The sequence below is a fragment of the Mauremys reevesii genome, linkage group 2 (genome assembly GCF_016161935.1).
Source record: "Mauremys reevesii isolate NIE-2019 linkage group 2, ASM1616193v1, whole genome shotgun sequence".
In the NCBI taxonomy this organism is placed as follows: domain Eukaryota; kingdom Metazoa; phylum Chordata; order Testudines; family Geoemydidae; genus Mauremys; species Mauremys reevesii.
Window position 1 is genome coordinate 39261538 of NC_052624.1, and position 26220 is coordinate 39287757.

The following is a 26220-nucleotide window of genomic DNA, read 5'->3' on the forward strand; positions in this document are numbered from 1 at the left end:
TAAGGGCTTCATGCAAAATAACAGACACACTAAATGGACCATTGGGGCTGACTTCATTGGCACTGGGAAAGGACAAGGAGCTATATGATAAACGTTTTTTCTTCTTAAATATACCCTAGTCCATATATGGCACTAAAGTTAGGGGGAACCTCTCCCATTTTCAACTCAGTTTCCCAACTCATCACATTTGCTTTCTGTATAATAATAATTCATCTTGTATTGGCAAGAGCCAAGACAAAAATGGCTCATCATTTACAATGTTTTGTTTCCCTCAGTACTGTCAACCCCAAGCCTTAAAAAATAATGATTAATTTCATGAAAATCATGAGATTTTAAAAAATTAGATTGTTTGATTTTTTATAATTTACTTTCTGATTTTGGAGTCTTTTGGGTTCATATTTTCAATCAACAACAATGAAAAGAATAAGGTAAAGTTCAGCACAAACTTTCTGCTCAGACTCAGCTACTACTAGGGTTCTTTCTTCAGGATTGCTCAGCCCACATCCTAGATCATCTCTCACCTAAGGAAGGTGAGAGTAGCTATTTATGTCAAAATTAGGTAACAAACCACCTTTAAAGGTAGTCATCCTGCAGCAAAAAAACTTCAGGACCAGACTTCAAAGAGAAACTGCTGAGCTTCAGTTCATCTGCAAATTTGACATCATCAGCTCAGGATTAAACAAAGACTGTGAATGGCTTGCCAGCTACAAAACCAGTTTCTCCTCTCTTGGTTTTCACACCTCAGCTGCTAGAAGAGGGCCTCATCCTCCCTGATTGAACTAACCTCATTATCTCTAGCCTGCTTCTTGCTTATATATATATATATACACACACACACACACACACCTGCCCCTGGAAATTTCCACTACACGCATCCGACGAAGTGGGTATTCACCCACGAATGCTCATGCTCCAATACGTCTGTTAGTCTATAAGGTGCCACAGGATTCTTTACTGCTTTTACAGATCCAGACTAACACGGCTGCCCCTCTGATACTTGAAACCACCTGTCAGTGATCCACATACCAAATATTGATCCTGCTAAGAAAAGGTTAACAGAGTGTTTAGGGAAAAGACTGTTGGCCTGTCACACTTTCTCCTTAGATATGGTTTCAGTCTGCAATCAGATCTTGTACATAGAATCATAAAATACCAGGGATGGAAGGGACCTCAGAAAGTCATATAGTCCAACCCTCTGCTCAAAGCAGGACCAGTCCCCAGACAGATTTTTGCTCTAGATTCCTAAATGACCCCCTCAGGGATTGAGCTCACAACCCTGTGGTTAGCAGGCCAATGCTCAAATCACTGAGCTATCCCTCCCTCCCCTGCATACTTGCTTCATATTAACTGGGCACACAGTTCTAGGCTATCTTACTCAAAGTTCAAAGCTACTACCCAATTGTCCTCACATGCCTCATTGGTACATCTCTTTCTACTATTTTAAGGTGTTTCTCCTCTCTGTAAGGAAGAAACATGGATGTTCATTAAACTGTTTCCCTAAAGTGCATGAAACACTTTGACAGTTTTATATCTAGTCTTAATTCTCCATCATTTTCCCTTCAGCCTCTGCATTATTCATGAATGTCATCCATTTCTAATTCCTATGAGAAACAGAATTCTAATGACTTTATTTAGGATCAACATTTCCACTCACAATGTGAAAGAGAAAAAAGTTAAAAGCAGCTGCGTCACTTGCTCCCGACTGATAGCACATAAAGACAAAGAAAAGACAGGCACACTTGGAAATCAGGAATCTATACCCAGTGTTTGCAGCCTGGTGTAGTGAACAGTGAAATAATGTGAAGCTAACTTACTGTTTAATTTCATTATTCATCAAGGAGGTGAACAACTCATCCATAAATGGAAGTAGCAAAATATTTTCTGTAGTATTTCAGAGATATGCAACTAGATTTAATCTATTCTGGTATTTGTTTTTAGATATAGTTTTTTAAATGAATGCGATGATCATCATAAAATGTAGATTACTTTAAATATTAGCCAACATGTGTATACAACAATTTATATCCTATAACCACGTAGCCATTACAAACTGTTCCTCCAGTGCGTTTTAATCCCTTTTAATGCACAGATGATTTAAAACATCAGTTTGTGTGTGTTTTACATATTACTGAAACACCATTGTTCTAACAGCTTGATTGCAGCAATGCCCTCACATTTCAACTGTTTACAAGCTGTCTCACAGCCAGAGACAGAGTCAGACCTGGTGACTATTCTTCTGCCAACTGAAGTGAGAATATTGTTTTGATGTACGGAAATACAGTTTTTAAAAGTGAAGGTCTGCTGGCAGTTTCTCTGTAAACTACTATGGCAGCTGTGCTAGAGGTCATGAATATTTCATAAGGGCTGTCCATGCAGTCAAGCCAGCATCGCTAAGCAAAATTCCCATAGCAACATTCACATAGATTTACTCATCGCTAAAAGATGCATCAGCTCAGGAATAAGTGCTCTAATGCTACTCTTATTCTAGAAGATGTTATTACTTGAACTCTTCTTTTAAAAACTAAATTATTTTACTAATAAACCTGATTTTTTATTTTTTACTTTTTCTAGCAATAGTTGCTTTGCAGTTCCTAAAACAAAAGCAATCAAACTAGAGCAACCCTGACATACTAAACTGTGGTTAACCAAAACTCCTGTTATCCAAAGATCAGCTAGCATCTTTTAAGGGGTGGGTAAGACAAGGAGGGGGAAATGAGACTTATTGTTTCTGTTATGGAAATGAAACTGCACTTGCATAGCACAGAAGTGCAGCAGGAGCGAGGCTGCAGAGAGATATCCAGGAATACTGAAGACCAGCAGGCTCTAGCACCTCTTGAAAAAGGTGGTTTGGGAACGCTTATCAGCAGGGCCTGTGCAAGGATGTTTCGCGCCCTAGGCAAAACTTCCACCTTGCGCGCCCTCCTCACTCGTGCCCCCGCCCTGAGGTGCCCCCCCCCCTCACGGCAGCTTCCCCCCTCTGCCCTGTGGCGCCCCCCCTTGCGGCAGCTCCCCACCCCCCACCCTCTGCCCTGAGGCCCCCCCCCCAGCTCACCCCTGCTCCACGCACAAGCACGAGTACCCTGAGCACGCCGTCGCTGCTTCACTTCTCCCGCCTCCCAGGCTTGCGGCACCAATCAGCTTAGGCGCCGCAAGCCTGGGAGGCAGGAGAAGTGAAGCAACCACAGCATGCTCGGGGAGGAGGCGGGGCAGGGGTGAGCTGGGGCAGGGAGTTCCCCTGCGTGCCATTCCCCCCGCCCCTTACATGCTGCAGGCAGCCCTCCCCGCGCTCCCCTGCCCCAGCTCCCTCCGCCTAAATGACGGCGGCGACCGGGGCGGCTGAAGATCCGTCTGCCGTGGTCACTGCCGAAGAAAATGGCGCCCCCCAAATCCCAGAACTTCCTAGGTCGCCTAAATGGTTGCACCAGCCCTGCTTATCAGATATCTGTTAAAATTATAATTCTCAAAAAAGACTTGGTAATCCCCGCCTTCCCTCTTTGTCTGAGCCTTCTGGCCTTCAGAAAGCTGTCTCTCTGTGCACCCTGGTGACTGTCTGAACTGGCCAGTTCTCGCTAATCAAGTGTATCGCAATAATCTGAATTCCTGTTATAATGAAGGTTTAAGTGACTCCAAGAACTTTGTAAAACTAAGGTACCATAAATGAACAGAGGTGAAGCTGAATAGATAAGGAAATTGATAAAGTGGGAGAGGAAAGAGTGGGGACAGAAAGATCACAGGAAAGAAGGAACAGAGAAATGGAGGAGAGAAGTAAATGGAAAAAGGACGTGAGAGAGGGAAAAGAGAGAAAGTAGATGAGAAAGAATGAAAAGACTAGATTCCAGTAAAGTTCTTAAAACCACATATGAATACAATAGAAAAAAATTAAAACTCAGGAAAAAGAGACCTTGAAAAAAATACATTGGAAATGGCACACCAAGATCTGAGACACAGCAAAAGGAAAGAAAAAAAGATAAAAGAATGAGGAAAAACAAACAAGGGATGCAAATATATATGTAGTATATTAATCATAAGTACAACTGATGCAAATAATTAAAATGCATAGCAGAGAGAAACATACACACACACTTTCATAGAATCATAGAATCTCAGGGTTGGAAGGGACCTCAGGAGGTCATGTAGTCCAACCCCCTGCTCAAAGCAGGACCAAACCCAACTAAATCATCCCAGCCAGGGCTTTGTCAAGCCTGACCTTAAAAACCTCTAAGGAAGGAGATTCCACCACCTCCCTAGGTAACCCATTCCAGTTCTTCACCACCCTACTAGTGAAAAAGTTTTTCCTAATATCCAACCTAAACCTCCCCCTCTGCAACTTGAGACCATTACTCCTTGTTCTGTCATCTTCTACCACTGAGAACAGTCTAGATCCATCCTCTTTGGAACCCCCTTTCAGGTAGTTGAAAACAGCTATCAAATCCCCCCTCATTCTTCTCTTCTGCAGGCTAAACAATCCCAGTTCCCTCAGCCTCTCCTCATAAGTCATGTGTTCCAGCCCCCTAATCATTTTTGTTGCCCTCCGCTGGACTCTCTCCAATTTATCCACATCCTTCTTGTAGTGTGGGGCCCAAAACTGGACACAGTACTCCAGATGAGGCCTCACCAGTGCTGAATAGAGGGGAATGATCACTTCCCTCGATCTGCTGGAAATGCCCCTACTTATACAACCCAAAATGCCATTAGCCTTCTTGGCAACAAGGGCACACTGTTGACTCATATTCAGCTTTTCATCCACCGTAACCACTAGGTCCTTTTCTGCAGAACTGCTGCCCAGCCATTCGGTCCCTAGTCTGTAGCAGTGCATGGGATTCTTCCGTCCTAAGTGCAGGACTCTGCACTTGTCCTTGTTGAACCTCATCATATTTCTTTTGGCCCAATCCTCTAATTTGTCTAGGTCCCTCTGTATCCTATCCCTACCCTCCAGCGTATCAACCACTCCTCCCAGTTTAGTGTCATCTGCAAACTTGCTAAGGGTGCAGTCCACACCATCCTCCAGATCGTTAATGAAGATATTGAATAAAACCGGCCCCAGCACCGACCCTTGGGGCACCCCACTTGATACCGGCTGCCAACTAGACATGGAACCATTGATCACTACCCATTGAGCCCGACCATCTAGCCAGTTTTCTATCCACCTTACCGTCCATTCATCCAGCCCATACTTCTTTAACTTGCTGGCAAGAATACTGTGGGAGACTGTATCAAAAGCTTTGCTAAAGTCCAGAAATAGCACATCCACTGCTTTCCCCTCATCCACAGAGCCGGTTATCTCATCATAGAAGGCAATTAGGTTAGTCAGGCATGATTTGCCCTTGGTGAATCCATGCTGACTGTTCCTGATCACTTTCCCCTCCTTTAAGTGGTTCAGAATTGATTCCTTGAGGACCTGTTCCATGATTTTTCCAGGGACTGAGGTGAGACTGACTGGCCTGTAGTTCCCTGGATCTTCCTTCGTCCCTTTTTTAAAGATGGGCACTACATTAGCCTTTTTCCAGTCATCCGGGACCTTCCCCGATCACCATGATTTTTCAAAGATAATGGCCAATGGCTCTGCAATCTCATCAGCCAACTCCTTTAGCACCCTCGGATGCAGCGCATCCGGCCCCATGGACTTGTGCTCGTCCAGCTTTTCTAAATAGTCCCGAACTACTTCTTTCCCCACAGAGAGCTGGTCACCTCCTCCCCATACCGTGCTGCACAGTACTTTTGTAGTACTGTGACTATAAAACTTTGCACTTGCATATGCATCTAATGGAAAATACATAAGCACGTTGGTGAGATCTAAGCCTCATTTAGTGTTTATTAATCTGCCACTACCTGCCAGGAGCATGGAAGTATAGTAGAATTTCTGTGAGGGCCTCAAACTTCTCACAAAGGGTTCTGAAATCCTGATTGCCCCTACTTTAGTAGGTAAGTGAAATTTGGTTTCCTTAAAAGAAAACCAATACAATCCTCTTAAAGAAAATGGACCAGTGTAACTGCCTGTCTTTACTTATACATGCCATGTTGGGAACAATCCTGTACATGACAGATAAAAAAACTGGACTTCCAATGCCAAACTTCTATGACTGAATGATATACACCTCTACCCCGATATAACGCTGTCCTTGGGAGCCAAAAAATCTTACCGTGTTATAGGTGAAACCGCGTGATATCTAACTTGCTTTGACCCATTGGAGTGCACATCCCCACCCCCCCGGAGCACTGCTTTACCGTGTTGTAGCCGAATTCATGTTATATCGGGTCGTGTTATACCAGGGTAGAGGTGTGCATGATTTATGGGGCCAAATCATGCTCTGGAAAGACCCCCATAAAAAGGGACTTCATGACTTGTCCCTGTGTACTAGGAATTGATAGGTAATATAACAAAATGCAAAAGTTAGTTCAGTTCTGTAAGTAACTAAACTATTTTTTAAGCAAACTGAGTCTCCTAATACAGACAGGGCAATCAAGAATGGCAACTTCTGTCTTTAATCAGTTTGTTTGATAAGTGCAATTTCCAAAAACTTGTGTAATTTCTTTAACAAAATATCTTAGGAGGTATTTTTAAAAAAAATATTTAGAAAAACATTTGTACTGATAAGCAGATGAAACAACAAGCTCTTAGAAAAAGAACAGGTTAATGAACCTGTGATGTGAAGAAGTGCCTTACCTTTGCTTTTTCCAGCTGTGCCTGGGCCTGCCGCTCTGCCTCTCTCCGCACTGCCTCCCTGTCTTCCTCCAGAGATACATCTGAATCAGATGGACGGCTAGTGTAGGAGTCCGCCGAACCCTGCACAGGAAAAGGAGAAATAATGTTACAAATAGATGCAGCATTTGCAATAGAAGGGTGAAGTGTTCCCATACCTCTCCTATAATTGTACGTTTGTAGAAATACCTTGAAAAGAAAAAAGAAAAATAAAGCAGCAGAAACAATCAGTTAGAAAAATAATATTAAGTAAGGGTTTCAAATCTGGAGACCATCCAAAAGTCAGGTCTCTCTCCGGTGGTTTATTTCCTGCCCTGTCCCCACATTCTAATTAGTATGCTTTTTGGTAAGCAGAGCTGGTTTCTGTGTAGAGCAAGGGCAGTGGTGCAGTGCAGGGCTGAAGGACATACAACAGTTTCAAGGATAGCTCCATAAAAATCAAAACCATAAACAAGGACATTTTAATGCCAGTGACAGAACAGATTGAATAAAAAACTGCAAAGTCAGTATTAACAATTACTATTACACAAGATCACTGCAGAGAGCTTTAACCCATGCCTTCCATTTTAATTTTAGGGCACCTAACACTCTTCCCATCAGAAATTAACATGGCTCAAATCCATCTCAGCCTTTTAACAAAAACATGCAAATGACCACAAATCAAGTTCCAACTGATTAAATGTGTCTCAGCTCAACACCTGTGTGCAAGTATTGCTACAAGAGAACTAGTCAGAATACCAGAATAGTTCCAGCTCTGATTTTTGTCTCATCTTACAATCACAAGAAGAGAATTCTGCTAATTCAAACAGAATGAAAGCAACTGACTTCCCTTACTGTACAATTAATAAATAAATATGCTAACAATGAAAACATAGGGCTTACACAGATATCAGAATTCTTCAGCCGTCCTCCTTTGGCTCTTTTCAGAAGCCTGATCCAGGTGGCCTTCATTAGCCAGACAGCTCAGTTATTGTCCGCAGCTGCAGCGCCCGGCACTGATTCTCACAAAACATGTGCACACTGAGCACCGCAGAATCACTGCTCCTTTCCTATCCATGCTCTGCTGCAAGCTCCTTCCTTCTCTTTCCTCTGCCCTTCAAGCTTTCAGACACCCTGTTCTGAAGTATTTAGTTCAAGTAAATACTTAAATTTTCCAATGCCAGTAAAAAAGACTTTAATAATGGGAAAAAAAGCCCAGTATATTGGTTCAAGTATATTGTAAGAGATGTTTCAACTCAGTGCAGGAGATCATACAGGAAAAGGTCTTTGTTGTTGGTTTTTTGTTTTTTTTTGCCTGTTAAAAATAGTACTTATAAGAGAACCTTTTAAAATCCGGTGCAAAACGTATTCAGTGATATTTACAAGTACAAAGTTCATTTCATCTCTTCAGAGATTGGATGGGGGTGGGGTAAGAGGCTTTTCACATCACTGGGCATGCTCCATATGTACAGCCTTTTACGCAGATGCTCACATCACACTGTGTTGTTAGTCTATGTCAAATTGCCATTTTACATCTCAAGGGTAAACAGCTGGAAAATAGCAAGGTCCCTGCAAATGTGGAATAGCTGGCACAGTGTCTTATTTTTATCACATATCAAACTACATTTCTCTCTCAGAAAATCCAGTTCTGTCATATATGCTCCTCATTCCCAATTTAAAACACCGAGTCAGAATGTGATCTCAGTTACAATGTAAATCTAGACTAAAACCAATGTATTCCGTTTACTCTGATGTACAAGAAGAGTTTGACCTACTAATTGTGGCATTTTTCCCACACTAGAAACCAGTAGGTAAGAAAAGCAGTGAATAATTGCAACACACACATACAAACAAATACTGGATGCTAAAGGTCAAAAATATATTTAGTTTTGTGCATTTAGTTTTAATTTGGTTTAGTCAGTCATAACCTATAATCATTTTCCAAAATGATAAGTGATTGACATAGCTCTGTGTGTTTAACTAGGACATTCATGACACAAATTCACAGGCAGCTATGCACAATCTAAGTGCAAAAGGAAATCTCAGTCTAGCTGACTTTGAAGTGTCTGCCTTTGATATAAATTCAGTTACATGAAAAAGGAAGGATAATAGGAAATTCTAGCTGAGAGCAGCAGTCACAAGAAATCTGGTATTGTAAATCAGACCTTCTTAAAGAATTAGAGGCATGTGGCAGGGAACGTCTAAGGACCAAATTCTGCTCTTATTTATGTATGTGAAAAACAGAAGCAACTCCCCTACAGCCATTGGAATACTCTGGATTTACACCACTGGTGTCACTGCTAACGTACTTTGGCCCTAAATTAGTAGTTTAAAAGAAAGGGAGAATTCTTAACTTCCAAAAACTTTTCTCTAGAAGTTATAATAGTTACAATTTTGAATTCTGATGAAGCTGCCTTTGAACTGACATCTAGGAAACTACTTTTCAAGAAATGTTTTGCTTACTGTAAAGGCAATACATATATTAGGCTAATTTTTCTAATTAACAATGGGGTGGGGGCAGGAGAGACTTTACAACCAAAGCACTTACTATGCTAAGGAAAGGCACAAAAAAGCACCCACACAAGGAAGTAAAAATAAAATAAAAAACACATTTCTATCTTGAATATTTTAGATAGTCTTGTCTGTTAGGAGAAGTACCAGAGGTTCTGTACATCTTAAAGTCCTTGTCTACATTATTTTATTTTCTTGCTACTACTGATACAGCTTCACTAGTGGCTACAATGGCAGAAGAGTAGTACAACAAGAACAGTTTTAACTGCATCGCTTGTATCTCCTCTAAATAGTGTTAGATGACACTGTGCTTAATACACTAGTGGCCTGTATCGTTTCTCCCATCATTACCAACAAACGGTGCAGCTGCAACAGTTGGAAATGTTAAGAAGAATCCTCATCCAAATACAGCCTAAGGGCGGCACAGTGGCTGTGGACTCCCTGTGCACTCAGGAGTCCCAAGAGTATTGTATTTGCTTCAGGAAGATTGTTTCCTACAGCTCCCATAGGTGCAACTCCACACTGCCTCTAAATCAGGTCTATACCTAGCCACACAATCAGACCTTAAATGGTATTTAAAAAACAAACAAAAAAATTCTGTTACTATAGCATTAAGGTTGAAATTTTAAATCATAAGAGTCAATTCCAATTTATAATTTCCACAGCAATTCTAATGTGCCTCCTTTGTGAATATATAGTATTTTTCCATTCCAGAATGTGATATTACCTTTTTTTTTATTAGCTTTTCTTCCCACGGGGCAACACTATAAAAAGGCAGTATAAATGGTCTTTGATCCCCATGAAAAGTCAGAGAGCTGGGAAGTAGAATCCTCAGCCCCAGCTAGTCAGGCTGCCTGCTCAACTGAGCTGGGTCTGCTAAAATTGTGTGTAGACAGCTAATTTCTCCTTTTGGGCCAGTGAGTCCGTGTAATGCGCTGGCTGAGTCCAAGGTTGGCCTCTACACTCTACACTCCTAAAATGTTACAATGATCCAGCTTAATTTTGTGCTGCCTGTACAAATCACGCTGCTAAACAAGATTATTTTGCTAACGGCAAACACAGAGAGATGTAGATTTGCTGTAAAAATGTGGAGAACAGTGTAGAGATATGTCTGTAGAAGATTATAATTTAGAGACACTCTGTCATAAGGGACAGTATTATGAACATAGGTAAAGGCTGTGTGCAGCAGTTCACCAGAGATGTTCTCCGGTTTGTTTTATTAAAGTTATATTCATTTCTCATTCACTGGTTTGTTATTTAATGAACCTCAAGGTTGCTACAGACAGGACTTTGGAACTCTGCACAGAAGAACTTCTGTGCCCCCAGCACATGGGGCAGAGGGCCAAAGGGCTGGGCAAGCCAGGAAAATGGTGGCCCTAAGGTCAATTGGATCTGTACCTATGCAGGCCAAGAAGCTACTAATCACAGCAGAGAGAAGTATACTGTCCTCTGGGGTTATTAAAGCTGGGTGCAGGCTGCATCCTTCCCCTAGCTTCTCTGGAGCCCAGCCAGTCAGGTTTTGTCCTGGTTCAGAAGGTTTACATTCCATTCTCCTGGAATATAGAATAGCTCTAGTGCTAGATGTTACCATGGTCTCTTTGGTTGCTCGGATTAGCATCAGCATTTACAGGAACCCATCTGATATTGGGCAGCTCTCAAGGCCAAATCCTGCTAGGTCACTCCAATCCTTGACTCTGGGAGCCAGCCTTACCCTGCTCTGCTGTGAGAACCCCCACTCCTGGGCTGTTCACGCACAGCCTCGGGCACGTACGATGCTCCTTGGACTGTGCAGCCGAATGACACTAGACAATATCTCTGGTCCCAGACACAACCTTAGGAACCGCTGTCTTGCAGACACCCAACATGACAAACTTTGCTTTGGATACCACACAATCATTTTATAAAGATGAACATGGGGGTGTAGGGTGTTCCCACAAGGTACTGAACGTCACCATATACAATCTGAGAGAGAGAAACACACACACACACGTGGTGGGCGAGGTAATATATTTTATTGGACCAACTTCTGTTGATGAAAGAGAAACTTTGGAGGTCTGAGGAAGTTTTTAGATATATTCTCCCCATCTCCCCTACTCAGATACAATACATATGGCATTTAAACATATTTATTCATCATAAAATAGCATGTTGTAGTATGTTTCCTTATGTCTTTATTCATTTAATGCTGACAAACAATATTAAACCCAAAAGGGTAAATTTATTCAAGTCCTCAGTTGCTGCAAAATGAAATTCTGTGTCTCAGTAAACTCCCCATAGATCAGCAATGACCAGAATATAATCCAGAGATATCCATATCTGTGATATTTTCTTCTAGAGATCTAGGAAATATTACTTCTTTGAATGACTATTTGAAGGAATGCCACACTAACATCTTCATTAATATGATATTATTTTGAAATTATACATTCTATTTATATTAGAACTAAATAACCAGGGATCAATGTTTATGGAAAAAATACCAAGCCATTTATTTCCATAGTGCCATTTTGAATTTGTGAAGTAAACTAAACTGAAGTTAAAAAGAAAAGAGAGAGAGATCTTATATTCATTAAAGGGCTATTCATCAAAAATTCTTGGCTCCTTTGGTACTGGCCATTAATTCTCCGTAGCTTGGCAACCACAAAGTCTAGTCACAATGTCCCTCTCAGTTCCTTGGCACAGGCCTTGGGGAAAAGACGGTTACTCACCTGTAGTAACTGTTGTTCTTCGAGATGTGTTGCTCCTATCCATTCCAGTTGGGTGTGCGCGCCGCGCGTGCACGGCATCTCGGAACTTTTTTACCCTAGCAACACCGGCGGGCCGGCTGGCGCCCCCTGGAGTGGCGCCGCCATGGCGCGAGTTATATACCCCAGCCGGCCCGTCCGCTCCTCAGTTCCTTCTTGCCGGCTACTCCGACAGTGGGGAAGGAGGGCGGGTCTGGAATGGATAGGAGCAACACATCTCGAAGAACAACAGTTACTACAGGTGAGTAACCGTCTTTTCTTCTTCGAGTGATTGCTCCTATGCATTCCAGTTAGGTGATTCCCAAGCCTTACCTAGGCGGTGGGGTCAGAGTGAGACGTGGCGGAGTATAATACAGCGGAGCCAAAGGCTGCGTCGTCTCGAGACTGCTGCACCAACGCGTAGTGGGAGGCGAAGGTGTGGACCGAAGACCAGGTGGCCGCTCGACAGATGTCCTGGATCGGAACGTTGGCCAGGAAGGCAACAGATGAGGCGTGCGCCCTCGTCGAGTGTGCAGTGACGCGGCCTGGAGGTACGCGAGCCAGCTCCTAGCAGGTCCGGATACACGCAGTGACCCAGGAGGAAATCCGCTGGGAGGATATCGCCTCTCCCTTCATGCGGTCAGCAACCGCTATGAACAGCTGGAGCAAACGCCGGAAGGGCTTAGTCCGCTCGATGTAGAAAGCGAGCGCCCTGCGGACGTCGAGGGTATGCAGCTGCTGTTCCCGAGGCGAGGCATGCGGCTTCGGGAAGAACACCGGGAGGAAGATCTCCTGGTTGAGATGGAAAGCTGACACTACCTTCGGGAGGAAGGCCGGATGAGGGCGAAGCTGCACCTTGTCCCCATGGAAGACCGTGTATGGCGGATTAACCGTTAGAGCGCGAAGCTCAGAAACTCGCCTCGCTGATGTAATGGCCACAAGGAAGGCCGTCTTCCAAGAGAGGTAGAGCAGGGAGCACGTGGCTAAGGGCTCGAACGGAGGACCCATCAGCTTGGCCAACACAAGGTTCAAATCCCAGGACGGGGCAGGGTGCCGCACCGGCGGGTACAAGCGGTCCAGGCCCTTGAGGAAGCGGGAAACCATCTGGTTCGAGAAGATGGACCAACCTTCCACGGAGGGACGAAAGGCGGATACCGCTGCCAGGTGAACTCTCAAGGAGGAGACCTCCAGACCTTGCTCCTTAAGGTGCCAGAGGTAGTCCAGGATGGTAGGGACTGGGACCAGGAATGGATTAAGACCTCGATGATCACACCAGAGTGCAAACCTCTTCCACTTCGCTAGGTAAGTGGAGCGAGTGGAAGGCTTTCTGCTCTCGAGCAGGACTTGTTGAACCGCTGCAGAACAGCCCCTCTCCGCGTGGGTCAGCCACTCAGGTACCAAGCTGTAAGATGGAGGGACTGCAGGTTCGGATGGCGGAGTCTGCCGAAGTTCTGAGTGATGAGGTCCGGCCACAACGGAAGGGGGATGGGTTCCCGAACGGAGAGCTCGAGCAGCAGGGTGTACCAGTGCTGCCTCGGCCAGGCCGGCGCTACGAGTATGACGTGGGCTCTGTCCCTCCGAAGCTTCAGGAGCACTCGGTGCACGAGCGGGAACGGAGGGAAGGCGTAGAGGAGGCGATCTGTCCAGGGGTAAAGGAAAGCGTCCGACAGGGAGCCTGGCGAGCGACCCTGGTATGAACAAAACAGGTGGCACTTCCTGTTCTCTCTGGAGGCGAATAGGTCTACTTGGGGAAACCCCCACCTCCGGAAGATTGTATGGACGACATCTGGACGGAGGGACCACTCGTGGGAGAGGAACGACCTGCTGAGATGGTCGGCCAGCGTGTTCTGCACTCCCGGAAGAAAGGATGCTTCCAGGTGAATTGAGTGGGTCACGCAGAAGTCCCACAGGAGTATCGCTTCCTCGCAAAGGGGGGAGGAGCGGGCTCCGCCCTGCTTGTTCACGTAGAACATCGTGGTGGTGTTGTCCGTGAATACTGTCACACAACGGCGTTGCAGGTGGGCGCAGAAGGTGCGACAGGCCAGGCGGATGGCACGCAGCTCGCGGACATTGATGTGCAGGGCGAGCTCCTGGGGCGACCACAGGCCCTGCGTGTGGAGATCGCCCAGGTGGGCCCCCCAACCGAGTGCTGAGGCATCCGTGGTCAGAGTGACGGACGGGCGAGGAGGGTGGAACGGGACTCCGGCACACACGATCTCCGGGTTGAGCCACCAGTTGAGGGACTCGAGGGTCGTCCTGGCGACCGTGACCACCATGTCGATGGGGTCTCGATGTGGCCGGTACACCGACGCGAGCCACGACTGGAACGGATGAAGGTGAAGCCGCGCGTACGCAGTGACATACGTGCACGACGCCATGTGGCCCAGGAGGCGGAGGCAGGAGCGCACCGTCGTGGTGGGGAAGGCGACGAGGTCCCGGATGATGGAGACCATCGTCTGGTGCCGAGCACGAGGGAGACAGACTCTGGCCACCGTGGAGTCAAGGACCGCTCCGATGAACTCCACCCGCTGTGTCGGAATCAAAGTGGACTTCTCGGTGTTGATGAGAAGACCGAGCCGCTGAAAGAGAGACAGGATTTCTGCCATCTGGTCCATCACAAGTTGCCGGGACTGACCTCGAACCAGCCAGTCGTCGAGATACGGGTAAACGTGCATCTGACGACGTCGGAGGACTGCGGCGACTACCGCCATGCATTTGGTAAACACCCTCGGGGCGGTGGAAAGTCCGAACGGCAACACGGCGAACTGGTAGTGGGTGTTGTTGACCACAAACCGAAGGTAACGACGATGGGGAGGATAGATTGTGACATGGAAGTACGCGTCCTTCATGTCGAGGGCGGCAAACCAATCTCCCGGATCCAGAGAGGGAATGATGGTCCCCAGGGTGACCATGCGAAACTTGGGCTTGAGCAGGTACTTGTTCAGCTTGCGAAGGTCCAGGATAGGACGCAGCCCCCCTTTCGCTTTGGGGATGAGAAAATAACGGGAGTAGAATCCCCTGCCCCGCCTGTCCTGAGGTACTGCTTCTATGGCACCCACGCTCAACAGAGTCTGGACCTCTTGTAAGAGGACTTGCTCGTGAGAGGGGTCCCTGAAGAGGGACTGGGAGGGTGGGTGGGAAGGAGGGGGCAAAACAAATTGCAGGCGGTATCCGACTGGACTGTTTGAAGTACCCAGTTGTCTGTTGTTAATTGGGACCACGCCGAAAAGAAATGGGAAAGGCGGTTGTAAAATAACGGGGAAGGATCCGGTAGGGAGAGTGATGGGCCGTCCTCGAGCGTCCCATCAAAAGGCCTGCTTGGCCCCCTGAGGGGCCTTAGAAGCGGCCTGGCCCTGGTTGCGGCGGTTGCCGGACGGACGACAGCGATTTTGGGCCGGTCGTCGGCTATTGTAAGGTCGATACTGAGACTGATAGGCCGGTCGGGAGGGCTGTGGACGGAAGGGCCTGCGCTGCGTCGCCGGCGTATGCATGCCTAGAGTACGTATCGCAATACGGCCGTCCTTCAAAGTCTGGATTCGAGAATCCGTCTTTTCCGAGAAAAGCCCCTTTGTGTCGAAGGGCAGGTCCTGTAGTGTATATTGGACCTCCGGCGGCAGGGTGGAAGACTGCAGCCAGGCGATACGCCGCATCGTTACACCGGAGGCCAAGGTCCTAGCACCTGAGTCCGCAGCGTCGAGGGCGGCTGTGATGGAGGATCTAGACGACCGCCTCCCCTCCTCCAACATCGCTGCGAACTCCTGGCGGGAGGCTGTCGGCAGGAGCTCAGTAAATTTTGCCAGGGACGTCAAGATATCAAAGACGTACCTGGCGAGGAGGACCATCTGATTGGCTATCCTCATTTGTAGGCCTCCAGCGGAATAGACCTTTCGGCCTAGCAGGTCCATACGCCATGCGTCCTTTGATTTGGGCGCAGGGGCCGGTTGGCCGTGCCGTTCCCTATCATTAACCGATTGGACTACCAGGGAGTCCGGGGTCGGATGCGTGTACAAATATTCATAGCCCGTGGGAGGGACAGAGTACTTTCGTTCAACGCCACGGGCTGTAGGAGGCACGGACGCAGGCGTCTGCCAGATAGTGGTGGCATTCTTTTGCACTGTACGTACAAAAGGCAGCACAACTCGCACCGGGATGTCTGCCCCAACAACATTTGTAATGGGGTCCTCGTCTTTCTGTACCTCCTCTACCGGCAGGGCCATAGCCGTCGCCACGCGGCGAAGGAGGTCTTGGTGAGCCTTTACATCGATGGGTGGAGGCTCCTTTGTCGCCGCGCCGGCCACCGCTTCGTCAGGCGAGGACGAGGAGGACAAGCCCTTATGACCGCCTCCGAAGAGGGTTCCGCTGCGTGCTCGTCGGGGGGGGCGGGCTGCGCGTGGCCCTGGGACTCCGACGGTATAGCATCCGCAGCCGGTGGCGAAGGGGCCGGTCGGGGTATTGTCGCCTCTGGAACCCTGCGCTCGGATGCGGGAGGCCTTGGTGGAAAGGGCACCCCCTGAGCCTCATACTGGGCCCATGGATGCGGGCCGAGATGGCCATGGAGGAGCCGAGGCGCTCACAGAGTGCGCTGCAGAATGAGGCAGTCCGTCCCCGGATGGCAGGGAAGAGCGATGTTGTTCTGTTCGGTACCGGGAAGGCGACCGGGAGTGACGTCCGTCACGGTGCCGGGAGCTCGACCGGTGCCGGGAGCTCGACCGGGACTGAGACCTCCGGTGCCGTGAACGCTCGCGCGAGTCGCGGTGCCGGGACGGCGATCTCTGACGGTGCCGACGCGATGGCGACCTGGACCTCGTGCGGCGTCGGGAGTACGAGCGGTACCGGGACTGCGACCGACGTTTCGACGGCGATCGGTACCGCGATGGCAAGCGGTGCCGAGATCGCGAGCGACGGGACGGAGACCTGCCGTAGGACCGGGAACGAGAAAGGGACCGGGTGCGTCGTCCATGTCGCCTGTCCAGGGACGGTGGCCGGGTCATTCTGGCCGGCTTTCCCGCCGACACGACAGCCCGCACCGGCGGTGCCGGGGCCGGAGGCCTGGTGCCTCTATGAGCTGAATCAGCTCTCGCGCGGAGGTGAATGTCTCCGGCGTTGATGGCAGCCGGGGCTCAACCACGGACGGCACCGGGGAGCGTGGCGGTGCCGGACTCGACGGGCCTTGCGGCGCCGGAGTCAAAGGTCCGGTGCACGGTTTGTGCACGGGCACCGCGGGGGCCGCAGGCTGCGCAACCGCTTTCGCGGAGTCCTCAGTGCGAACCTGAGCCAGTGCCTTCGCCAGCCTCTGCTTCTTCGAGGGTGAAAGCGAGCGGTGCCGAGACTTCGTAACCGCTTTCTGAATCGGCGGTGCCGCGGAGCTGGAGCGACTCGGTGCCGCCGGTGCGCTCTGCACCGAGGCAGTTCGCGGTGGCGGCGCAGACGGTGCCGGTGGCTGAAGCGACGCCTCCATCAAGATCTGCTTCAAGCGGATATCCCGCTCTTTCCGGGTCCGCGGTTTAAAAGCAGAACAGATCGAACACTTGTCTGTTCTGTGCCCTTCGCCCAGGCAACGGAGACAGGCGTCGTGCGGGTCTCCAATGGGCATAGGCCTCTGGCACGCCGCGCAGGGCTTAAAGCCCGGTGCTTTGGGCATGAGCCCGCACCGGGTGAGGCAAAAGGGGAACCCCCCCCCTTTTACCTTATCTATTTACACTAACTATCTAACTAAGCAACTGTTAAACTAACCACTAAACTAACTATATACAAATAAGAAGCGAGAGCTAGGGTCGTGGAGAACGAAGAGCACTCCACAGTTCCAACTGGCCGTCACGGGCGGTAAGAAGGAACTGAGGAGCGGACGGGCCGGCTGGGGTATATAACTCGCGCCATGGCGGCGCCACTCCAGGGGGCGCCAGCCGGCCCGCCGGTGTTGCTAGGGTAAAAAAGTTCCGAGATGCCGTGCACGCACGGCGCGCACACCCAACTGGAATGCATAGGAGCAATCACTCGAAGAAGAACTTGGCGAAACACCCACTACGCTCACATTTACACTTCAAGGCTCAAAATCATGCTTTCCCACTATGACTATAGAAGGAATGTAATCAACTTCTAAGAGGTCAACTGAGTCCTCTGTATGTTTACAGAAACAGAGGTCTCTTCAAACTAATGGTCCTCTACCTTCATTGTTCCATCCACAAAGCACTTTTATGTGACATACAGACTGAAACTAAAACAGATGAGAAGTTTAGAGCAGGTATGTGGTTTAGAAAGACAATATTTTGCAGGAAACTACTCTCTTTTTACTCTTAAAATGGCCTTAGCAATTTGTCAGACAGACCCAGCTGGACATTAATAGCTTCCATAGCAGTTAATTCTGCCTTCAACTGTATGAAATGAGAGTTTTTAAAAATAGCCTTTGAGTTTGTAGAGGTCCTGGATCAAGCAAGAAGTGGAATGCATTCGGCAAACATATTTACATAAAGTCTCCACTCCTGTTTGGCTGTTCATGACAATGACAGACATGTTTTTGGAAAACAGGTCAGCTGCATGTGGAGCTCAAATTCATGACCTCAATAGCGGATCAATCATTTACAGGTTTGTTTTTAACATGGACATATGGAATTTTAGGGCCAAATTCAATGGTGGCACAAATGGTGATATAAGTTGGTATTTCAGAGAAGTGAGTTTGTTGTTTGACTATTCTGCAGAGGGGTAATTTTGACAAATTTTCAAAGGGCTTTCAAAAGGGCACCTGCAAGTTTTAGCATTTTTAGTGGCTATTTAAAAAACAATCCCTTATAGAAATGGGCCTAAGTTGCACAGTTCAGAACCAGATCCAAACTTTCCACATGTTCTGTTACTTTTATTTTTCATTTGTATTACAGTAGTGCCTGAAGAACACAACCATGATAGGCCCCATTGTGCTAGGCACTGCCACAATCACAGAATAAATGTCAGTCCCTGCTCCAAGGAGTTTACAGTGTGAAAGACAAAATGCATGTCCATGAGACAAAGAAGAGGGTCAGAGTAGGGTGCAGGAGGATTCAAGGAAACAAATATAATAACAGTAGAAATACGTTTATCCAAGCCTCCATTATCCAGTTCTCAGAGTAAATGGGACAACCAGCACACACAGGTCCAGAAGGGGGCGATCTCTCCTCCGGCTGCTAGATGGCGATGCTGCATAACACTTTCCCATTCTCTGGTTTATCTGGATTTTTGATCAGACCCTGGTCCCAATTATATTGGATAAACAGGGTTCTGCTGTAATAGAATGTACAGTAACAGCGATCACAACTCATCTCACCTGTTTAGCTGTATTAGGTTGCAGTTTTCTGTGGTATGGAGGAGATAAATTTTGTAGAGAGATTTGGAGAAGGATATGTAGTGGCTTTAATGATTTCTACTGAGAGCTTTTCTCCACTTGCAAAGTGCAAAGAAGAGGGTGATTGAAGCTGGCATTGGTGGAGTGAAGGCAGGACCTTGCTATCAGGTTGGATACTAGGGTTGGGCTAAATGATCGAGGGCTTTGAAAGCAAAGACAAGAAGTTTGTATCAGATGCAGTGTTGGGGTAGTCAGTGGAGGGATTTGAAGAGAAGGGTGATGTAGTCACAGCAACGAGGCAAGTAGATGATCTTACCAGCTTTATTTTGAATGAGGCTGCAGTCATCAGGGCTAGAGAGGAGGAGACTGCGGTAGTCAACGCGCAAGATGATATGGGTGTGGACCAGAGTTTTAGCAGCATAGACAGAGAGGAAAGGTCAGATCCTGGAGATGCTGTGCAGTAAGAAGTGGCAAGATTTAGACATGGCCTGAATATGTTGATCAAAAAGGAGAGGGCTATGTCAAAGATAAAGTCAAGATTATGAGTTTGACCAACAGAGAGAATGGTGGTGTTGTCTACAGTGATAGAGGAAAGTGTGGAGAATGGAAGGCTTTGGGGGAAAGATCAAAAGCTCAGTTTAGGCTATATTACATTTTAATCGATGGCTGAACATGCATGAAATTCCATCAGAAACAAAGGCTGATATTTCAGTTTGGAGGGAGATAGCTCTAGAAGAAAGAGGTAGATGTGTGAGTCATCAGTATAAAATAGGGAGTTAAAGCCATGTTTGAAGAGTATATCATCCAGAGACAGCGTGTAGAGAGAAAAGAGAAGGGAACTCAGAGCCCCCTTCCTCCCAAAAAGAAGAAACTGGGACACCTCCTGCCCCTAAAGAAAAGAATGAGGGAGCAATCTGGAAAGTAAAAGGGAATAATGAAATCCCAGGGATGACGGAATTTTGAGAAGTGTATGGTTAACAGCAACCTGAAGTTTTGTTTCGTTTCAACAACCCATTCAGAATTACCAAACTTGGATGTTAATTCAGATCCAAATACCCCAAACTTTGAGAAATTTGGATCCTGTCAACCTCTATTGTTTAATTACATTTTTCCACATGCTTCAAAATATATTCTTTGAAAATTTAACCCTGAACATTGTCCACACTAGAGAACTTTAAAGAAAGAAAAAAGGTGACTTTATTTTCTGCCATACTTTACAAATATTATTTTCTCTTTATTATGTAGAATCACTATTTCAAGTTCCTTTCTCTAGTCTAATATTTTAAATCTAGTTCTGATGACAACATTTAATAAATATTGTTGACATCTGATTTTTTTGCTCCTTGTTTAAACATCAGAGCATTGCTGATCTTCAGTATTTCATTTTTCAGAACAGAACATTTACAGATGCAGTAACTTAGATAAGGTCTCTTTATTTTTAAAATATGGTTGTAAAAGTCTCTTACTTTTTGCTGCTCTTTACTTCCCCATTCTAAATATTTCCACATGCTAAACATCTTACCTCTCTCCATTAATCCTCATCAGTTAGTTTTGTAAAGTCTACTATACTCCAAAGAAACTGCTAACATATACTAATCCAGTTGCCAAAAACAAACAAACAAACAAAAATCTACCCCAAAGAGAACTACATTTTTTTCAATCCTCTGCTCAGGTCATTTTCTGGATCATCTGACTTGTACAATGGTCATCTTGAGTGTCTGTTCATGATCCTTTGGGAACAGCAATACATTATTGTAGTGGAATGAAAGACTATAACTTGATCACCATTTGTATCAGTGAGTCTTTCCTATTAATATCTATGTTTTACCATATATTGACTGTTAAGAAACTGAATCACGTTAAGTGTCCATTAACTCACTTTTCTCTTTCACAAGAAGAGAATTTATTTTTATTAGATATCTGTTTATTTGTATCATTCCTATTTCCAGTTTACCAGCCATTCAATATTAATTTTACTCTTACCTGTGTCACTGTTGTTGTAATTATGCACAAAACCAAGGTGCTTAATACAAGTGGAGATAGATCATTTGTTTGCAAGATTACCCAAAATAAATGTGGAAGTGGGTTTCTTCCAGTTTGACATGCATCAACTCATCTACAGACCACTATGCAGAATATGTTTAAGATATCTTCACTAATGTTATGTGGCAGTAGCTATGAAAAACAACTTAAGCAATTTAAAGAATCAGATTGAGAGAAAATTAGGGCCAGGCCCATGTGTAACAGACACAGAGTGGTGTCCTTTCTCTTTTCTGTACAGAGGTGAGCACGAACCACCAACATTAAACAATAGTTGCACAACACAGTAGCTGTGATATCACATAAGAACGGCCATACTGCGTCAGACCAAAGGTCCATCTAGCCTAGTATCCTGTCTTTTGACAGTAGCCAATGCCAGGTGCCCCAAAGGGAATGAACAGAACAGGTAATCATCAAGTGATCTATCCCCTGTCACCCATTCCCAGATTCTGGCACACAGAGGCTAGGGACACCATCCCTGCCCATCCTGGCTAATAGCCATTGATAGACCTATCCTCCATGAATTTATCTAGTTCTTTTTTGAACCCTGTTATAGTCTTGGCCTGTAGCACATCCTCTGGCAAGAAGTTCCACAGGTTGACTGTGCGTTGTGTGAAAAAATACTTTCTTTTGTTTGTTTTAAACCTACTGCCTATTAATTTCATTTGGTGGCTCTTAGTTCTTGTGTTATGAGACAGAGTAAATAATACTTCCTTATTTACTTTCTCCACACCAGCCATGATTTTATAGACCTCTTTCATATCCCCCCTTAGTCGTCTTTTTTCCAAGCTGAAATGTCTCAGACTTATTAATCTCTCCTCATATGGCAGCTATTCCATACCCCTAATAATTTTTGTTGCCCTTTTCTGAACCTTTTCCAGTTCCAATATATCTTTTTTGAGATGGGGAGACCACATCTGCATGCAGTATTCAAGATGTGGGCATAACATGGATTTATATAGAGGCAATATGATATTTTCTGTCTTATTATCTATCTGTTTCTTATTGATTCCCAACATTCTGTTTGCTTTTTTGTCTGCCACTGCACACTGAGAGGATGTTTTCAGAGAACTATCCACAATGACTCCAAGATCTCTTTCTTGAGTGGTAACAGCGAATTTATACCCCATCATTTTATATGTACAGTTGGGATTATGTTTTCCAATGTGCATTACTTTGCATTTATCAACATTGAATTTCATCTGCCATTTTGTTGCCCAGTAACCCAGTTTTGAGAGATCCTTTTCTAGCTCTTCACAGTCTGCCTGGGACTTTACTATCTTGAGTAGTTTTGTACCATCTGCAAATTTTGCCACCTCACTGTTTACCCCTTTTTCCAGATTATCACAGACCTTTCCTAGTCTAAAAATAGGGAAACGCTGTGTTAGCTCACATATTGTAATGTGTTAACTGTTCATAAATGTTAGCTTTTTATTGGACTACCCTTTATGGGCTACATTGTCCTTAAACCTAATGCTGCCCCCCAGGGGAACAGGAAGTAGTTAGTGCTCCCCATCCTGCCAATGAGCTTTGTAAAGGCTACCTAGACTGCAGATCCAAGAGAAGGCAGCAAGAGAAGAGGCTACATGCCCAATCCTCCCCCCTGCGCCCACAAGCATGTGGTCAGGAATGAGAGGAGGGTGGCTCCAACACCCTCACGAGCTGAAAAGCAGTGACATAATCCCTCCAGAGCAAGGTGAAAGCAGAGATGAATTTGTGACTGAGTCATAATTCCATTTTGGTACTCCTCTTTGGTAGTGCATCTACCCACCTCTCGTACACAGGGCTGAGCCTAAAAGCCCAATCTAACCCCTGTGTGTTATATTATACTTATACACACACATATACAGTCACGACAATTCACATGTATTATTAAGTAAATATAATTACAAATAGGTGAAAAGGGGAGTATTTAAAGAGAGGTTTTAAAAGACAAATCACTCAAGACTGCTGTAGAAAATTGTATTTAAATCGGTAGGGCCTACCAAATTCACAGTCCCCATTTTGATCAATTTTGCGGTCATAGTTTATCATGATTTCAGCTATTTAAAACTGGTGTAATAATTGTAGGGGTCCTGACCCAAAAAGGAGTTGTGTGTGGGGGGGAGAGGGGTGTCACAGGGTTATTATGGGGGGCGGGGTTCGGTACTGCTACCCTTACTTCTCCACTGCTGCTGGTGGCGGCACTGCCTTCAGAGCTGGGCAGCTAGAGAGTGACAGGTGCTGGCCAGGAGCCCAGCTCTGAAGTCAGAGCCACAGCTAGTAGCAGCATAGAAGTAAAGATGGCATGGCATGGTATTGCCACCCTTACTTCTAGGCTGCTGCCTGCTGAGCTGAGGCCTCAGTCAGCAGCCATCATTCTCTGGACGCCCAGCTCTGCAGGCAGCAGCACAGAAGTAAGGGTGGCAATACCATGCCATGCCATCCTTACTTCTGTGCTGCTGGTGGCGGTGGCTCTGCCTTCAGAGCTGGGCGCCTGGCCAACAACTGCTGCTCTGAGGCAGCCCAGCTCTGAAGGCAGCACTGAAGTAAAGGAGGCAATAGCGTGACCCCTCTAAAATAAAATTGTTACCTCCTGCAATTCCCTTTTGGGTCAGGACCCCCAATTTGACAAATACTGGTTTCCCCCGTGAAATCTGTATAGTAGAGGGTAAAAGCACACAAAAGACCAGATTTCACAGGGAGAGACCAGGTTTCACAATCCATGATGTGTTTTTCATGGCTGTGAATTTGCTAGGGCCCAATTGATAGTACACCATTTCTATTAATCATATAGGGTCAAATTTGTTCACAAATGCATCAGAGTAAATCTGGTGTAACTCCACTGAAATCAGTGGAGTTGCTCTGGATTTACACAGGTGCAAATGAGAACAGAATTTTTAAATGCAGCATTAAAAGGAAGAGAAGGAAAGACGATTAAAGACCTGAACTACAGATTTCAGTAAAGTTGAACTCAGGAAGGTGTCATCTAATGAAGATTGTGGCTCTGAATCTGCCATCAATATATGCTAATCTGATAGGACATTAGAATGTCAAATGAGCTACAATAAGAAAATACAAAGAAAAACATAAAAGGGAAAAAAAAAGTTCATGTGATATTTCTTACCTCACTGATGGAACATTTTAAAGAGAGAGTCTGAAATGCTCAGGTCTATTAAAATGGAACAGGGACTCTCAAATTGAAACATGCAGTGAGTTTTCTGGGTGTTAAAATGTTCACATTCTGACATAAAGGAAATGGATCAGGAATGGACTTCTTTCAGAGTCAATAGTGATGATGTGAGGGAAGAAAATTAAATTGAAGGAGACAGACAGGATATACTTTTTTCACTGCAGCAGGCATCAAAGTGTCTTCAACTGTCTGCCTAATTATTTGTTGGAACAATACAGAATACTAGCAAAGAAGACATACTGATCTACTACTGCCAATCCCAAGTGTTCATAAATCACCAATCAAGAACTAAAAGAATCATGTAATTGGCTTAAAAACCATAAGATTTAAAAACAAACAAACCAGATTTGGGGTTCTTTTTATTTGTCTTTTGGTTTTTTGAGCCTTGAAGGATCAGGTTTTCAAACTTTTCTCCACAACCACAAGAGCTATTTTTTTTAAAATAAAAGCTGAGATTCTCATGTAATAACATGAGCCCAGGAGCTGAGTCATATTATTAAAAGCAATGGTTGAAATGACTTTACTCTGGTTTCTTCCTGTCCTACATCTGTGTCAAAAGAGTATGAAAACAGGTTGTAGTCTACTATGTAGCAGGGCCGGCTCCAGACCCCAGCACGAAGCGCGCGCTTGGGGCGGCATTTTGCCAGGAGGGCGGAAGGCGGCTCCGGCGGACCTTCCGCAGTCATGCCTGCGGGAGGTCCACCGGAGCTGCGGGACCAGCGGACCTCCCGCAGGCATGACTGCGGAGGGTTCGCTGGTCTCGTGGCTCGGGTGGACCTCCCGCAGACGTGCCTGCGGAAGCTCCACCGGAGCCGCGGGACCAGCGCACCCTCCGCAGGCACGTGTGCAAGAGGTCCCCCGGAGCCGCGGGACCGGCGACCACCAGAGCGCCCCCCGCGGCGTGCCGCTGTGCTTGGGGCGGCCAAATTCCTAGAGCCGCCTCTGCTATGTAGTATAGAGATCTGAGAGAAAAAGTTTCATAATCCTGAGCTATTGCCATGGTGACTTTCGTAACTTCAGAGTGTGACTATTAGCATTTCAGAAGAATTTTCATTTCTTTGACTTTTAACAGTGGACGGAATTCTCCACAAACAAGTATTAACAAATGCCAGGAACTGGTTTGTAATAATAAATGTGCTATGTAATAGCAGCTCATTCACAAATACTGCAGTTTTAGAAGTGATATGACCACAGAAAAAGATTAAGAATTAAATTATACCAGCCCAAAGTTAAACACTTCCTATGGATTTTAAGGACTCAGGCAGCTCTGCAAGATTCCCCATGTGGAATTTCCTTTCAATGCAGCCCTCATGGGATTTCTGGCCATGTGAAGGAAGCACTGCCTATCATATCTGCAGAGATTAGGGATCAGACAGAATGGAAGCTTCACCTGGTATCTGATAAAGTTCACAAACACATAGATTAGGGAAATGATAAATAAGGCTATGTTTTAGTCAAAGTCACGGACAGGTCATGGGCAGTAAACAAAAATTCATGGCCCATGACCTGTCCATGACTTTTACTATATACCCTTGACTAAAACGTGTGGGGGGACTTTGGCGGAAGGGGGTGCTGCGGGTGCTTGGGGGGCGTGGGTGTGGCCCAGGAGGGGTGCTGTGGGTGCTCGGGAGCAGGGGTGCGGCCCAGGGGGGCGGCGGGTGCTGGGTGGGGTTGGCGGGGGTGGGGCAGGTTCCCTACCTGGCTCCTGAACTTCATGTGCTGCCTCTGCTCCACCCCAAGCCCCGGTTCTGCAGCTCCCATTGGTTGCAGCTCCCATTGGCTC

The 26220-nt window shown here is 46.2% G+C and overlaps 1 protein-coding gene across 8 annotated transcripts in view; it reads right to left on the reverse strand.

The window, feature by feature from the left end:
- Nucleotides 1-26220, reverse strand: part of CACNB2 (calcium voltage-gated channel auxiliary subunit beta 2) — a 424293-nt gene that overhangs the window by 147435 nt on the left and 250638 nt on the right. For 6 of the 8 annotated variants that reach the window (XM_039524807.1, XM_039524809.1, XM_039524806.1 and 3 more), the window contains one exon: nucleotides 6665-6784. In XM_039524807.1, the coding sequence (XP_039380741.1) occupies nucleotides 6665-6784 (120 nt within the window). Of the gene's footprint in view, nucleotides 1-6664; nucleotides 6785-7582; nucleotides 7924-26220 lie in introns of those variants that run through there. The other 2 variants (XM_039524813.1, XM_039524810.1) reach the window with 2 other exon arrangements.